Below are 17,331 nucleotides of genomic sequence, written 5' to 3'. Positions count from 1 at the left end.
TGATAGAAACCCTTTGTAAAGGCTTTCATGTACAGATTTTCTGTATGTGAAATGTTAGTTAAGGAAACCTATTTCCATGCAATTATTACAACACCTAGTAGGTCAAGCTGGCTGTTTGGTTTTTAGGTGGCTTGCACTTGGTGCTGATCTAGAAGGTGATGCTGTCAGGAGTCACTTAGAGAAATGTCTTAAAACAACTCTGAATAACAATGTAGCACAAATTAGGATATGCAAACCTGTTATTCATATTACAAACAAGATTAAAAACAAGCTGGAAGAGTGTCCTCAGCTTGCACAATGACTTACACATACGATGAGGAAAGCTTCTGCTGACCTCCTCAGCTGCTAACATCTCCCCATGGCATAGTGTTATGATAGAGACTTTCTAGTGGATTTCCTGGAATCGTGTTCTATTCTTGTATGTAAAGTATCCTAGAGCTCTTAGTTCTGTTCAGAGTGCTGTTTCGTGACTGGTGTGCATATGACTGCTTGAAAGATACTTGGATGAAATGTTTTTGTAGCTTTACTCATAAAGTTGACAAGTTAATGAACTTTCCTGCTGTCCATGCTAAACTTGACTACATTAATATGACTGGCACTTAGGATGACACTTGACTTGCCAAATTCTAGCAGCTGCATGCAGTAGACATCGGAAGCTCTGTAGGCTCCTTTGTAGGTGAGTGTGATTCATCTGACCTGTTTTCGACATTGCTTTGGGATGAGATGATTGTAGTCTCAGAAACCACTTATCCTGATAAGGTCTCTATTGAACGCTGCTGAGGGTGACAGTCTCTAATACAGGCAGATATGTGTACTCACCAAACGCTTGTCTGACTCTTAAGAGTGGAAACGTGCATCAGACACTGAGGAGAAAATAAAGGTGGCATTTCTGTTATGCTGGGTGTGATAGATGAATGTGGCACTGAATGCTTCCTGGTGAGGTACTGGCTTCCTTTTAGATGTGAATTTACGAATCGGACTTCTTCCAATCTTTTTAACTATTCCAGTTCTTCCCTTTCTCATATTACCCCCAGAATTCAGACATTGCAGGAAATGGTAGTGGGTTGTTTGTCTGTTTTTTGTGGGTTTTTTTGACCAACCTGTTCAACCTCCACTTTAATTTGGGTGATGTAACTGTGCTGGACTGTGGTGTGATGGGATACACAGCATGCTTCAAGCAGGCCAGCCAAAGAAGGCTCTTCAGGAAACAGTATCTCTCAATTTCTACCAAAATTGCATGACCAATACTAATTCGAATATGCATTCTAAACTTACTGCCGAGAAGCTTAATTCTGGCAGCGTAACTCTTCCAAAGCTTTAAACAATATTACAGAATTCAAAGGTTTTCATCAGTATGTTTTCTATTTCCAGTGTTTTATGGAAGCAGATTTGGACAGGATAGTAACTGGAACACCACCTCCAACTTCAGAGAGAAGACTTGGGGCTTAACAGGCCCAATGTGCTCTGCTCTTTAGTTACTGGGTTCAGGCATTTGCTTACTGGCAAGCGAATGGGGAGGGAGTGGGGAAGAACCTTCCTTCTGCGTATGGTAAGTGTGGGATGTTGGAAAAGGACTGCTTTGAGTATGTGTAAACAGAAGGCTTTTATGGCATGAAGACTGCTGCAGAAAGCGAATGTCTCAAAATAGCTCATCCCCATTCTTGCTTGTCTTTCTGACTCTCAGGTAAAATGGTGCATGGGAACAGATCCCGGTCTAGGTAAACTGGGTTACTGGGTCAAATCAGTAGCTGGGTATCTGGTCTGTGAGAGAGAGCTGGCTTTGAGACCTTTATGTTGAAATCAGTATCTAAAGGGAGCGCTGACAATGCCTGTCGGTGACCACTGCTGTGGGCTTAAGGGACTATAAGAAGCAAGACAGTACCAAAGACCTTTCAAGCTTCTGGTTAGGGTGTTAACAGTCAGTTTTCAACTAAGTAGCTAATCTGAGCTTTCAATTGTCTGTCTTCAGGTATGCCATAACTCATGTGAACACAGAACTACAGAACTAACACAATCAAGAAACTATTTTTAGTTCATGCCTAGAATAATGTGACACCTTACTAGTTAAAGAATCCCTACCTCTAGTCAAGTTTCCCTGGTAACAACCACCTTAATCCACAGACTTCCAGTAGCAGTTTTAGGAGCTTCTGCCTCTCCCCTTTGGGCAAGCGCTGCAGTCCTTTTGTTTGCAGAGCTGAAGCAACCATGTCTTCCATCCATCCAAAACCTGCTTCACCATGCAGCTCCTTGGAAAGGGTATGCAGGTATAGCTGAGGAGGTGGCAAACGAAGCATGTTGATGCAGCAGTACACAAAGCTGTGTAGCACTGCACTGATGTAACTTCTGATAGTAACTTGCCAAGTAATGCTAACTATTCAACCCTCCCTAGAAATCCTCTGCAGTGAGAGGAGAATCACATCTGCAGAAGCCTGTAGTGCTGCCCTTATCAATGGGGTGAGCATGGAGCACTGGAAATTAGTTGCCGGGCTACAGTGAGGAATCTAATCTAAAGCTACTACTGAACTGGTTGATAGAATCTCTTCTTGAGGCAGGTTTGGTTCCACTGCTTCAGTCTCACTACAAAATAATTAGTGTCCTTCTGTGGCTAGAGGTGTTCTTTTCTAATTGCTATCTTATTTGTCACTGCCAAGGTGGCTATTAAGAGTGTGTGCTTATCCTGTGCTCTGTTTTGTCTGAACTTTTTGGATGAGCTTGTGGAGCAAGCCAGAACGTGATGGAAGTAGATAATATGGAGAGCTCTGGGAATACATCTGTACAGGGATATCATGTTACTTTATCATTATCTCAGCTCTAATCTAGAATCAGAGACTTACAGCTGGGTGTGCGGGCAGAGAGGGAGGTCTTGGAAATCATTACTGACCCCAGTTAAGTACCCTAACTATGTGGAAGTCACAGATTGGGGCATGGAGGAGAAGAGTCTAGAATGAGGGATTCCAGTTTATGCAGTTGTTAGAAGGTCATGGCTAAGTGCTGAGACTCTCATAAAGCAACCATGAAAAAACCCAAGCAAATGTAAAGGTCTGCTACAGCCTGCTTTTTCTGGACACTGTGTGAGCTGGCTAGATGATTTCTCCAGAAGTCTTAGCTAGGACTTAGGCTGTTCTGGTGTCTGGTTTTGTGCTGGGCTCAATCCACTGGCTGCACACAACTCGGCCACTATGTCAACTTATTGAAGAGACTGCTATTAAAAGTAACACAGAAGCTTATATTTTTGAAAGCTTTGTACTGTAATGTTGCTTAAAATACACTGAAGTGTTCCTATGCAGCGGCTGGGTGGGTGAAAAGTCAAGCTGAAAAGTTGAGATGCCGTACATAGCTGGTACATGCGGCCATGGGACTCTTTCTGCTTAGTCATTTTTGTTGACGCAGTTTTGCTTCTGGATTGGTGAAAGTTTCTTGGCTTACATAAAGGCAGTGAGTGTGGGAACATCAGTAGCTTGGTGTAAACTAAACACTGAAACTGGAAGCAGTTTGTGGTACTGCCTTGGCTCAAGTTTAAGGCAGTGGTAACTTAGTTCTGCTTTAGTAAGAGCTAAACTGCTGAAGGAGTGCTGTGTTGTGTTGTTAGCTCCTGTAGGAGGGTAGGTATAGGATATTAAAGGCTGTTTGGGATTTATAACTTTGTTAGATTATGGGCCTTTAGTCTTCCTCACCTCCCAAATCAGGTAATGGTTCAGGACTGGCATTAAAGGAACTGAATGTCTAATTTATAAGCAGCCAGAGGATTCTGTTCCCAGTAAGTTGGTGCTTGGCAGCTGCCCAGGTTTGCACTGCTTTGGCTGTCAGCCTCTGCCTGAGGTGCGGAGGGCTCTACCTGAAACTGCTGCTAGACTAAATGCAAGATTGTAGTTTTTCTCTGGGAATAAAAATCTCCATTGCATTAAACTGTCAGAAACACAGAAAATAATTTGCAAATACTAAGCCATAGAGTGTAATATACAATAGGAGCAAATAAGTTGCACTTAATTAGGCATGGGCAGGGTGGAAATGTGTTAATGTCCTTGTTTCCATGTAAAAAGTACAGCATATCTTTAGCTAAGCAAGAAATCTCAAAGAAAATCAGGATTGAAGAAGTAAGTGGAGGGATCCAGTTCTTTATAGGTGTCTGACTTCTCTGCTCTTCCTAGGATTTGTAGGCTTTGTAGAGGATCTGCACCAAGAGCTTGTTGCACCTCTCCCTGCCTGGAGGAGGGAGTTGAATCCTTTACTTTACAAAGTGTATCCATCATTTGTGTGTTTGCCTGGGAAATGTTCTGTTTGGGCTGTGAGTAGTTAACTGCTGTAGTTGGTGGGACCTGACAGACGCTGAGAACAGTTGCCTGGTGTTCTTGAGCACAGTGTCAGTATGCCAGAGGCTCCTTTGGTGGTGGGCAGCAGACCTTGGGGGCTGAGCACAGTGCCCTCTTCATTTGGGATTTTAGTATATGGATTTCACTGCTGTAGGAGTCTCAGCTTGTGAGGAGATAGGTGAGAGATAAGTGATGCAACTAGTTAACTTCTCTGATATGCAGCATTGGTTATATCCAGGGAAGAAACCCAAGCAAACCCTTCAGTGTTTACAAGTTTTAATGAGTAGCAGCTTTTAGCTATCCATGGTAAAGCAGCCAAGGATGATGTTTTTCATGTCCCAGTGCAAAACTTCCCCGAGATTTTCTTTTTTTGTTTGCCAGCCAGCCATTAGCTGATGTTAAGTTTAGCATAAATAATCTAGATGGAAAGCTCATTTTAATTTGCCTGTAGTAATTCATACCTTTAGTGGAGGAGGTGACTGAGCTTATATCCCTTGCTTTACCTCGAAGTATTCTTGCAAGCAGTAGCTATTTGAACTATGCTTCAGCATTGCTACTGTGGAAGGAAAATGAGAACCTTCTACAAGGCGGAGACTGATGCCACCCTCCTGTAAAAGTGGTAACATCATAATTTGCCTTATAGGTAACATCCACTAAGCAGATTTTTATAGCTGCTGTAATGGAAGATTTTTGTCAATGGCTGTCCCTTTCATACAGTTTACAGATTGTCTGCATTACAAGAGTTGGCATCCAGTGCTCTTGTTCTTTCTCACAAGATCTCTTGCAGTGTAGTGCTGCAAGATCTTAGGTATGAGTCAGAATGTAAGAGCTGGCTTTCAGTGGGAACAAATACATAAAAAATGGTTCAAAGGACTTGAGGATAAAAAAAGTTGTTGGAGGCTGACACAGATGTAAAAGGAAATTGAAATAGCACGGATCAAGAAACAGAGAGGAAAATGGTGTGTGTTGGACTCAAAAATAGTGTGGTATATTTAGATAGGGAGAAGTATGCTGATTCTTTTTCAGAGTCAACTTCTGGTAGGCTTTTTACATTCTTATCAGTGGGAAGTGATAACTGGGAAGCAATAAGGAAGCTAAATGTGAGCAGCTACAGTGTGCACAGAACTCCACATAAACCCTTTTCTCCCTGTGGAATACAGAAATGAGGGAATGTGTTTTGGAGGCTTAAATTCAAGTTCGAAAGTATTAAGGTGAGATACTTAAATCTAATATCTGCACTCTTCTGGTTGACTTCTGTAGTATGCTGGTTATTCCGTATCACAATGCTAATAAATAGCTAGAAGGATGTCTGAAGTATCCTGAACGGAGATGGCTTTTCTGCACAATTAATACAATATTTTAATCCTGCATGAAAAAGCGGGTTGATTCAACTACTAATGTAGCGTGACTTTTAATGTCTGATGCTGGAGGAATGTCTAGTAGGGGACTGGTGAAGTCCTTGCTTCACGTGAGACATTTGACTGGCCTCTCTTCGCCTTTAAACTGAAACTAAATAGAACTGTTACTCAAACTCAAGCAGCTGTTTCCACAATGTTTCATAGATGCCAGAGGGTGAAAACTTATCTGCTTAGTGAGGTGTGGCCATGCTGTAGTTCTTGGTTTTGAAGCTTGCATCTTGCTTAAAGAGCCTGTGATGCTGTCTTTTGCCTCAGGCATTGTCTTGAGAAAGCATGATTTTTGTTCAGTAACTAAGTCATTGTCCTGCAACTTGAAGAGTGAATGGTTGACCTCATGTGTTGACTAAACCCCTGCTGAGGAGCTTTTACAAAAAACCCTTCCAATACATTTATTGCAATTTTAGCATCTGAGACAAGGGGGGCACAAAATCACAAAATGGAATATATAAACCTTTAGAATTAGTTTTAAGTAATGTTAAGTTTGATGGCTTTGTAACAGTAGCAATGGAAAATTACTGAGGTGCATGGTACATAGGAAAAAAAAAGAGTGCAGCTAGAGAACACACTGAGAATTCTTGTACAAGATAAATCGTTATAGTTGACATAGTTTTAAGAAAAACAGTCTAGAAGAACAGGACACAGGGATAAGGAGTATCTGGGAAGGGCAGGTGTCCAGGATGGGCTGCAGTTAAACCAACTGATAAGTAGGAGGACAGGAGGATTATTATGTCTCTGGTGCTAACAAACCAATTAAGCTGGTATGAGCATCTACTGCGTGTGCTTCAAAGGCTGCATGAAAGTGATGAAGATTGTTGGAAGAAGTAAGCGACCCTCAGAGACCACCACCACAATTTTTTGTATGCATGCGGGAAACTTTCTGGAAAATTATGTAATCCATACGTAGCTTCATGAATATGCATGTATGCACAGTGGCTATATAAGGACGGCTTGTGTAGCAATAGGGAAGACACGTTAGGAGGAGCTATCCCCCGTGTCTCCCGGCGCCGCAGTACAGAATACCTGCTTGTCAGCTTGAAAACTTTGTTGGCAAGTTTGTTCCTGGAGTTTTCTCCGAATCAGTTTGGCACCCCAGATGGGACCCTCTCTGCTTGGCTGCAGGACCTGCTGAGGACAGGGCTCCCTAGGGCCCTCGGGAATTTTTCCCGGAGGGACCCCTCGACTCATTCGGATCGCTGCGGGAGCAGACAATGACCATCTTCATAACAGGTATTCTTTTCATTTGTATAGTCTGTAAGGTGCAGGGGCATCTTGCATAAAGACTAAATTGGTAATTGGGTTGGTTTAGTAAGCATACGCAAGGTTTGGAGGCCTTCTGTAAATCGAGATAGGAAATCTCATAGGTAAAGGCATATACCCGGCTGCTAGCATCCGTGTGGTATACACCCGCAAGAAGCAGGGGCATCTTGTGGTTTGGGTCCTGCAAGATGCAGGGGGTGTCTTGTAGGAAAGGTTTTGGATTTTACTGGTATACACCCACAAGAAGCAGGGGGCTTCTTGTGGTTTGGGTCCTACAAGATGCAGGGGGTGTCTTGTGGAAATGGGTTTGGGTCCAGTATCCTATCAACAGCCCATAAGGGATTTGATTCGTGATGCTGTCAGCATGGGTCCCTGAAGAGATTAGTCAAATCACCCTCTGATACAGTGGGCTGTCCAGTACAGTTCCCACAGTGGGACGCAGACAGGCTGGTCGGACATAAGGGTCTTGTCCTTCTTGGGACACTGACAGGCTGGTCAAATATAAAGGGTTCAAGGAAACCCCCCAATTAATGTTACAATATGGTCTGAGCCATAGGGGTTAGGAAGCATTGCTTTTGATTTCTCAGACTTTTCCAAATCACATTGAATCACTTTGTGGGTGAATTTAAGTCTGAATTCCCAGTGGCCACACAAAGTCAACATTCCTGCTGTCTACCTCTTCAGGACCTTGGTCCTTCATATGAGCTAAGCGCTTTATTTTCCCTGTGTAAACTTGCCCTTCTGCGTAGGGCTTGAGTCGATTCTTCCTGCAGTTTTTTTAACTGTGCTTTAAAGGGTTAAGACCTTAACTGGCAAACAATGACTGGGCAAATCAGTTTGGACTTAAAGGTAGCCTTTCACCATAAAGGTATGAGGTTCTCACTAGGAGCTCTTCTGCATGTACCTGAGGGCATTAGAAGGATCTTTGAACTTCAGTCTGTTGCAGTGCCTAGAAATCAACACAGAATACAGCTATTGGGTTTTCAAAGAGGGAATATGGAGACTAACTGTACAGTGGAATATAACGAGGCCTGTGCAATGTCAAACAGCATCTAAAATAAATGCAGTAGAAATTGTCAAGCAAAACTGAAAAAAATCCTAATTTAATCTGGAAATTACTGACTAGTTGAAGGAATCACTTTTTGTCCCCTTCCCGTATGCTAAATAGCCAAGATCCATTAGGACTTTGTATGTACTGTTGGAAATGCTGGATCAAGATTTTCAATTTGGCATCAGTTTACATTAGGTTTTGACCCAAAGCTGTCGGAGAAATTTAGACAGTTGAATTTTAGGCAGAGCTCATTTGAAGTGCTTATTTCTGAATCTTATGCCTTTTCCTGGATCAGGCTGGACACACAAACTCTACAGTGGAGTCTACACCTAGGTCTGACTTCTGCATATCTATTTCCGGTTAGGCCTTCTATCTGGCAGTAACTATATGAAGTAGCCTATAAACTTCGAGTCCTGTATTGCTCATCACTAGTGGATAAAGCTGTGAAATAATAAGCTGTTACGCTGTTCAGGGTTTTTATCTTCTGTGTTCTCTTCTAGTAGTGCAGAATGTAGTAAATCATTATCTCCAGAATGCACTTGTCTCAAATGCTTTCAGATTCTCAAAAAAAGGAAGTAGGATGCTGGTTTTAAATAAAAAGATAGTGGCTTTGTTTTTTCTGTTAACATTTTCTGGAGTTCAAGATAGACTTCAGTTTAATCTGGCTCCTAAAGGGTTCTTACAAAGCAGTATGGCTTTTTTGTTAGTAGGAAATCTGTTTTTCCACTTGTACCCCCACCTGTTGGTATCTTGGAGACCATGTCCCACAACTCTGAGTCACTTTGGCCCTTCTGCTTGTGGTGTACTTGGATAGCTTCAGAGTCAGGCTATGGGTCTCTGCTCTGGCAGCATGCTGTTGTGTGTGGTAGGGAGCTGAGGATACTCACCCAGGCCATAAGTCCTTCAGTGGGTACCAAATCACTGAAAATCACGGGGGGTTTTTTTGGTGTTTTTTTTATGTTTGTTTGGGTTTTTTTTTTTTTGTTTGGTTGGTTTTTGGTTTTGGGGGTTTTTTGGGGGTTTTTGTTTTTTTAGACACCTAAAGTTACTCTTAAATTCTTTTTCCTACACAGAGCTCAACAAAAATCCAGTGGAAGGCTTTTCAGCGGGCTTAATAGATGACAATGATCTTTATCGATGGGAAGTCCTTATTATTGGTCCTCCAGATACACTATAGTAAGTACTGATACTTATACAGAAACTTAAGTGAACTTGGACTTACTAGTGCTAGTTTGGTTTAAGTGGATAGAAGTTAATCTAAATCTTCATACTGATGTAAGTTAGGTAACGATGTTCTGGTGCTAGTAAAATACCTGTACATAGCTGCATTTGCTATATAGAAGTTCTAGACTGCTTTGCTCCTCTGGGAAAAGGTAGCACTGATCCCTTTGTGCTTGTGTAGAAATGAGATAGAATAGGCTATCCTGCTTCTGTTGCCTTATGCATTTAAGTAAGGCAGGTATAATCCAGTAATTTCAGTTATTGCTGCGAAGCTCCGGTTTAGCTGATAGTACAATTCTAAACCATTCCAACTTCACGCTGATGATTGCAGGAAAATATTCAAGGGGGATATAGTTGGGGGAACTGCATCAGACCATAGAATTAGCCTCAAGTCCTGTCAGTTTGAGATAGATTTTTTTTTTTTTTTATTTTATTTTTTATTATTTTTTTTCCCTATGTGGCCTAGAGCACTTCGGTGCTGATCAGATTTGAATTGTTAGCAAACCTTGCACAGTGGGCTTCAAAAAGCTTCTCCCCTTATTCTAAGGACTGGTTCTTTAATTGACGTTTGAACACAAAACCTTAAGTTAGCTGTGTTTTTACAGATATACCTGAAGTGTACAGAAATTCAGAGTACCTGAAGCATTCTGGCATATGCAGTGTCTTGGGTTTTTGTTTGGCTTAAACCCTCTCACCACCATGTCCCTCACCCCCCCCCCCACCCCAAAAAATTAGCTAATTGAGAGAACAGTTTCTTTATCATAGAGACTATGTATGATCATCTACTCTAGCTCCTGGGAAAAGGTTCTGTGCCCAGAAGAGGTCAGTTGAAAGTGTAGCTCTTGAAGATGAGCTCTATTCTCCTTCATTACGCTGGTCCAGTGGTAAACTACTGATACAAAAAGCCTAGTGGCATTTACTTGATGTCAGTTGTAGTTCCAACATGAAGTTGTATACCTCTGTCTGCAGACTTCTGAAGTACTTAAACACAGTAATTGAATTACTTTGCTTCTCATCAAGCTCACTACGTTATAACTCTCAAGTCTTGCCTGAGATGAATTCTTCAACTTCTGTTGACCTCTTTTGAACAGTCTTGTAGTGGCTCTATTATATTCTCATGGCCATTTTCTAAATACTGTCAGTAAAGAAATACTGCTTCAAATTGAACCTCTTGTATTTTAAAAATGGCAATAGCATTTTTTTTTCCCACTTAAGGTGCTGAACTTGTTTTGAGGCTTTTTAGATAAGAAGCTGTCTTAGTTGCTGTGTTTCAAGGTAGTATTATACAGCATCCTCCTCCCTGGTCTATTTTTTGGTGACAGAAATACATATAATAGGACATAATTGAACACAGCCAGGTGGCTCAGAGTTCTCAAACTTCAGTCTCATTCCTGGTCCCACTTGATTTGTTCCAAGTTGACCTGAAAAGACTTTTAGACTCTGCTGACAGAGACACCTTGATCAGGAATAGTGCTTAAAATGGCACAAATGTCAATTAGCAGCTGTACTTCATGAACTGGTTTCTAATGTGTATTCAGTTGAAGAGCTGTATTTATGTGTAGATGATGAGGGTTGACAGGGATGCCAGTGCAGCCCAATAGCTGGAGGATCTGCTGCTTTGCAAAGGGGAAGAACTATTTCACTTTGAAAGAAAATTTAATTGGTTTGGGGCTATCAGCAAATGTAATCTAACTCTCCTTTGTCTTGACTAGTATGACTATTAGAATAGTGAATGTTTGTGGAATTCTAACCCTTCCCAGGATTCAAGTTTCTTTGGAGACTGCCTGCCTTTTCTAAAACTTGTGGAAAATGGAATGCTGTAGGTTTAGATACCCTCAGCTGCTTTATTTTAAGAGCCAAGTCGTTTAGATCTAATGCTGTCTGGGTTTGGGTGGTTTGGGGTTTTTTTGAGACACTTGCTAGAATTGCACATCTTTGGTTAATGGTGGTAAAATGTGGTGTTTCCTCAGTAGCCTCTGGCCTTTGAATACTGGCTCCTTTACAAATACGGGGGGAAAAACTGCACCGAACAACTTTGTCTGTCTTACACCAGTTCTTTTGTCTGTGTCGCTACTGAGGAGTAGATAGTCTTACTGCGCATCTTGTGCCACCTTCTTTGGAGGTTATGTTCTAGTTTTTGTCGTTTCAGCCTTTGCAATTTCAAATTTCATTACAACCTTCAATGACAGTAACAGGGCAAATGTTACAGTACTTCCATTAGCCAAGTGTTCCATTTGCAAAGCTTTCCATGGAATGTTAGCCCTTCACATTTTTCAAAAGGGACTATTCTGGGTATTGAAATGTAGCTATTTAAAATAAACCAAACAGCTGCCTTAGTTAAATATGCGCCTGTAACTCCACGTAAAAACTGGATGTCTCCTGTTTAGTATTGTTTTCCAGTTCAGTGGGCAGAGCACTTCACTGTCATGTCCAAGTCCCTTTAGCTTAGTGTTGACAAGGTAGCATTGAAGTCTTTATGAAGCAATGCTGTAGACACAACTGTAAAGCTTTCTGTAACTTGTCACTGGGGCTCAATGCTGCAGATTGACATCAAGGAATTGGGAATGAGGTGTGTAAAGAAGGAAAGCAAACAGGTATTTGCTGGGCTGTACTTAAGAAGGGAGTTACTGGCAATGATTTTTTTTTTGCTGTGCACTGAAATTCCAGATGGTGAATTCTTTTGCAGTTTTTAATTTTCTTCTTGGTATTTTTTTTTTTTTTTTTTTTTTTTTTTTAATTTTTCCCCTCTGGAACATCCTCCCAGTTCTAAAAAAGATGCAGTGTTGGGGAACTGACAGTATCTTGTGAAAGGATCTGCTCAATCTACTCTCTGTATTGCATATGGCAGTGTTGGTACTGTTAATTACCAACATGATGATAAGCTGTGTGAAGGGTAAACTTGGAGCTTTTGATACATCACAAAGTTCCAATCTTCAGCTTACAAGAAACTCTACTAAGATATTTTTGATTCCCCAGTGAAGGTGGTGTTTTCAAGGCTCATCTTACTTTTCCAAAAGACTATCCACTGAGGCCGCCAAAAATGAAATTCATCACGGAAATCTGGCATCCAAATGGTAAGAAATGTCAAAGTTTCAATTTTTTTTTTGCGATTAAGAACTAAAAAGTGATGAAGACAAATGGATACATTTCAGTTCATGTTAGAAATAGGAAACTGCATTTACTTTGCCATCATCATCATCACCTCATAAAGGAGTAATAATCATGACAGAGTTTTTAATAGTGCTGCTCCGAGAGGCTGCTCCTAAAGTATTTTCAGAAGCTCCTGTCAGTAGCTTTTTGCATTCTTGGTAACTGTTCAGGGTTGGTGTTTTTTTCCTAAGTGCAAAATTCTAGTCTGAGGAGAAATTTGCCTTCTATAGCCGTCTCTTTTGTTATACCTTCAAATATTTCAGCTTAGTGTGACGAACTTGGCAGTTCAGTATAGAATGCCCAAGGTTGTCCTCCTCTGGTGAAGCATGAAAGGAGATAACAGCATCTTTCAGTCCCTCCAGTGAAGATTCTTCCTAATGCTTCATTCATTTATGGACTGATGGACATAGATGGGAAGGTAAAATAGAGTGGAGGAAGTTTTTTACTGGGAAAGAGGAATATCCTTCACTTCCTAAAGTCATTATTGAAGCTGTTTATGTTGAAAGCTGGGAGGAGTCCAGCACAGTGCTCCCATCATAAGAGACGGAAAGAATATTTTGATGTTGTGCTAGTTTCAGTTCTGGAAATATCAGACTACTTGTAGGCAGTTTCTAATTCCAGCAGCTTAAACTATGTTCCAATACACTGCAGTAATATCCAGCTGATGCTGTTGCTGTGGAAAAAAAAAAGTCCCTCTCTATTTGCTGAACTTAACAGGAAAAGCTTTAGTGGAAGCCTGTCTAAATAGTCTTGAAAGTCACAGTATGATTAGAATTAAGTTCTTCCTCCCCATGTGCCCTCTCTGCCAGAAGTCCAGGTGTAATAACAGACTTCCACCAAACCCTATTTGTTACAGACTGAGTTCTGTAATAGTTAATGACTTTCCTTTTTCATAGTGTCTTCACTACAATGCTTCCAGACAAACTGGAGTGAAGACTAACAGTTCCATAACTGTCCTGAAGAAATGCCAGCGTGTTGTTCATTACTGAAATATGCCTTGTTCTGTTTTGTAGTTGACAAGAACGGCGATGTCTGCATTTCAATTCTTCATGAGCCTGGAGAAGACAAATATGGCTATGAAAAACCTGAGGAACGCTGGCTTCCCATTCACACAGTGGAAACTATAATGATTAGTGTTATTTCTATGCTGGCAGATCCCAATGGTGATTCTCCTGCTAATGTTGATGCAGCGGTAAGATTTTCCTTGATCTGCCAATTGTTTTCAGTGTGGAAACCTACACTTGCAAAGGAGTTTTTGCTTTTAGCTTGACAAACAGTACAGTAACTTCTGGAAAAGCTACTTAGCACATGTTAAGGTTACCTTTTTGTTGGGAAAAGCAGTCATGTTGTGAAACACAGTTACTAGTTAGACCTGGGAAGTCTCTTGGAGATTGCAAAGGAAAGATGTCAGATTTCATACGCAGAAGTTTTTCTCCTATGCAATAATACTTTTATTTATAGTAAATAGCTTGTGTGCAGAGACACTTAATGGATAAACTTCAGCTCCTTCACCCTTAAGAAATTCAAGGAAGCTAGCTATAAAATCTTGGGGGTGTATATACACATAGGTGTTACAACTGCCATTAAGTTTAGCTGTAGAAGTTAACATATTCTGGAACCTTTTTTTTTTTTTACATGTTATTAGTATAATGCACAAAAAAAATTTTTGGGAATGATATAACCTGTTAACAGGTTATTGATTTGAATGGAAGAAGCAGATGTGGTGGGATCCCTCAGTATAATTATTTGCATCCACCTCTACAGGAGTCTTCCTGGGTTAAAGCAGCAGGATTGACTGTATATGTGTGTGCTTTGAGAATGTACTTGAAAAGCCTCCCCAGGCATCTGGCTTTCAGCTCTGGAGGAAGTATTGTTCCAGGACAACATGGACTTTTTCTGCTGGCAAACCTGAGAGCACTGGAATGAGCAAGTTATTAATGAAATGCTAAAAGTACAATTAGAATTCCTCTGTTTACAAGCTCATGTATGTTGAATGTAACTGACCTAAGGCTGGAGAAAGCTTATACTTTTAGCTATGCCTGTCACCTTCCTAGTATCACGAGGCTTTTTTTTTTTGTTGTTGTATCTTTGCCCCATTCTGTCAGCTACTTCAGGAGTGAGGATTTTTGCCTGAGAGATACTAGACGGAAAACTCTGCATTTGTGTACCTAAACCTTAGGGTAAAAGTTTGCTTTAAACCACAGCGTTTTCTAGCCCAGCTTGAAAGAACAAAAACTTAAATCCAAATCAGACAGTAAAGACAGTACTGAGGCATCATTTTGGATGCTAGGACCTGTTTTTCTGACTGTGGTATTAGACGTTCCAAGTAATTTTGGAACTCGGTGTGCTGCTTGAGCAGTGTAGCATCTCCTTCTGGATTGTAGGTTGCCTCCTCTGTTAACCAGAGCATACTCAACAGAGTAATGAAGAATTCTGAGCTAGTGTCGAGATGTCTTCTCTTTGGTTTACTAAGGACAAGCTTACTGCAGCAACAGGGTTTGGCAGTTACTAAAAGATACTTTGCTTTCATTAATGTCTGGGTTTAGGTGAGTCTAGAGATTAAGGTGCTACAGGTAGTTCAGAGCATTATAGGAGCAGGGCATATACCTGCTTCCCGGAAAAATGAACTGTACATCTTGGAGTACTGTCTCTTGGAGTAGGGGAAAAATGAGGGCTAGGAGCCTGAATAAACAAATATTGAGAAGCAGATGTAACAGTTGATGATCTAAAATGAGAGGTTTGGAGAGATTGCTGTCAAATAGGAAACTTTGCTGTTCAGTTCTGAACCCTTGCTTCGTAGAACTACAAATACAAAAAATGGGAACAAAGCCTAAGAATCTGAAGCTAGGAGGGCACAAATTCAATGCTTTTCTTGGCCCGAAGCCATGTTGTGTAAGCTGTCCCATGTCCCAATCCAAGGAACAAAATGCTTGGTGTATGAATTCCTGAAAAAGAACAAATTAATCAGTGGCCTTATTTGTGTTTTCACTGGGAAGATTAAGACGTGCTGGGCTTTCCAACGTGCTGACTGGCTACGTGAGCCTGGGGGTGTGAATGTTAGGATGTGTCAGTTATCCCAGTTATCTCACTCAGATGTGGCTACAACCTTTCCTCTGAGTAGGGAGTAAAAAGCTGTTGTGTGCTGTGTTGCTTCGGGTTAAACAATGGGGACCCCTGTGCTCACCCCTGCAGTAAGAATATATTGCTTATATCCAAACCCAAGAACTGTAGAACTTACTAAATGAAATACGGTGTTCTTCATGTTTTCTCACCACTTCTTGCCTAACTGCAAGGCAGTACTCAACACGTCAGCGTTAGTCACGTTGTATGATGCTCCTGTGCTTTCATCTGAGCTTGTCATGAGGCTGGCCCAAAAACCTGAAAACTGGCTGCACTTTTCCCTGTGGGTTTTCATGGTCCTGTAGTGTGCACATCTCTGGGTTCAGACTTGCCTCTTGCCTGTCTTCCTGTTGATCTCTATCTTTGTTCTTTATCTGTGCAGTTCTGAAATCAGATACCTGTCACAGACAGCATCCTCAGAAGTGTGCTGAGAATTCTATGCAAGTTTTTCCCATGGAGCCAGTATCTCACAGCCATATCTAACTAGGAGGTGTTTCCTTTCTAAGGACACTGCTGTGTCTCTTCTCCATACTGTGACTCCCGTATTTCTACCCTGGAGTGTCTGGCTAAATTGAGAGGGAGTTGAAACTGTCTTAATCTCAGTGTAACTCCTGGCTCCACAGTACCTTTTTTCATCACTGCAATTAAAGACACTTTATCTAACCCATAACAACAGCCTGTGGTCTACAGGTTGAGTTTGCTGCTGCTTGCAGACTGAAGTAAATAGATCTCAGCCTAGCCATTGTGAAATATTGGTAGCCACCAGGTTAACCTTGGAGAATGCCTAAAATACCAGGGGGAAGGGCTGTTTACTCTCTTGTGGGGAGTTTGCATAGAAACCCAGAGCAAGCTTCCAAACATCTTGAATGACACAGGTTTGCAGTGACAATCTCTGATTGTAAGCAAATTCTGGTGTTGCCTATGGCCCATGGCTGAAAATATATAAACTCCTAAGCCTCTTCCTAGAACTTGTATGTTGTTACAGGCCTGACAACTGAAAGCTGTCTGTTCAATTGCAGAAAGAATGGAGAGAAGACAGAAATGGAGAATTTAAAAGAAAAGTTGCCCGCTGTGTAAGAAAAAGCCAAGAAACTGCTTTTGAGTGACACTTATTCAGCAGCTAGTAGCTTCACTTTTTTCAGGGTAAGTAACATTTCAAAGACAAGTCAGTTACTTGAGTTGAGGATTTCCTGCCTAAGTGTTGCTGAACTAATTTTTTTTCCCTTCAAAGGCAAAAAACCCCCAAACCTCTCTCCTCAGTCGCACGGTCTCAGTGGAGTTCTTCGGCTGTGTGTGATATGAAATAAAGACTAAAAGAAATTTCAAGTGCAGGAACAGCCCCTTCTGCTGAGATTGGGGAACCTCTTTAGTTCTCTTGCATTTATGCTGTTCAGAAGTTGAAATTCTCTTTATCAGTATTTATCCTGTTTTATTAATAGTGCCTAGGGATTACTGGAGCTGTAATAGAAGAGACTAATCATTCTGTCATGCTCATTATTGTGAAGAACACTTGTTTGAATCTTAAAAGCATCCTGTCTTGCTATCTCAAGGTCATATATAAATCTGTGGAGTGTCGTGAAGATGTTGGTGGCATGTTGCATGGTAGGTTTTAAATCAAGACTTTGTTGAGGTTGTTAGGAACCATTCACAAAGGATTGCTTCAGGTATCTGGGAATTTTAACAGAAAGTCTACTAACACATCAGAAGGGATCAAGGTGAGGTATTTACCCATCAGTAATATCAAGAAAGGTGATGTTCTTTTCAGCAGCCCAAAAAAGTTGTTTTATTGAGGAAGGTGTAGAAA

General features: G+C 41.1%; 1 protein-coding gene across 4 annotated transcripts in view; it reads left to right on the top strand.

The window, feature by feature from the left end:
- UBE2G1 (ubiquitin conjugating enzyme E2 G1) overlaps positions 1-17,331 on the top strand; it is a 35,540-nt gene that overhangs the window by 13,550 nt on the left and 4,659 nt on the right. For 2 of the 4 annotated variants that reach the window (XM_065694298.1, XM_065694300.1), the window contains exons 2-5: positions 9,110-9,212; positions 12,234-12,331; positions 13,421-13,599; positions 16,547-16,670. In XM_065694298.1, coding sequence (XP_065550370.1) covers positions 9,110-9,212; positions 12,234-12,331; positions 13,421-13,599; positions 16,547-16,633 — 467 coding nt within the window. In that variant the 3' untranslated portion in view covers positions 16,634-16,670. Of the gene's footprint in view, positions 1-6,847; positions 6,956-9,109; positions 9,213-12,233; positions 12,332-13,420; positions 13,600-16,546; positions 16,671-17,331 lie in introns of those variants that run through there. The other 2 variants (XM_065694301.1, XM_065694302.1) reach the window with 2 other exon arrangements.

The sequence above is a fragment of the Lathamus discolor genome, chromosome 14 (genome assembly GCF_037157495.1).
Source record: "Lathamus discolor isolate bLatDis1 chromosome 14, bLatDis1.hap1, whole genome shotgun sequence".
Classification (NCBI taxonomy): Eukaryota; Metazoa; Chordata; class Aves; order Psittaciformes; family Psittacidae; genus Lathamus; species Lathamus discolor.
Note: the sequence above shows the minus strand (reverse complement) of the source record. Positions and strands in the feature narration are given on the sequence as shown.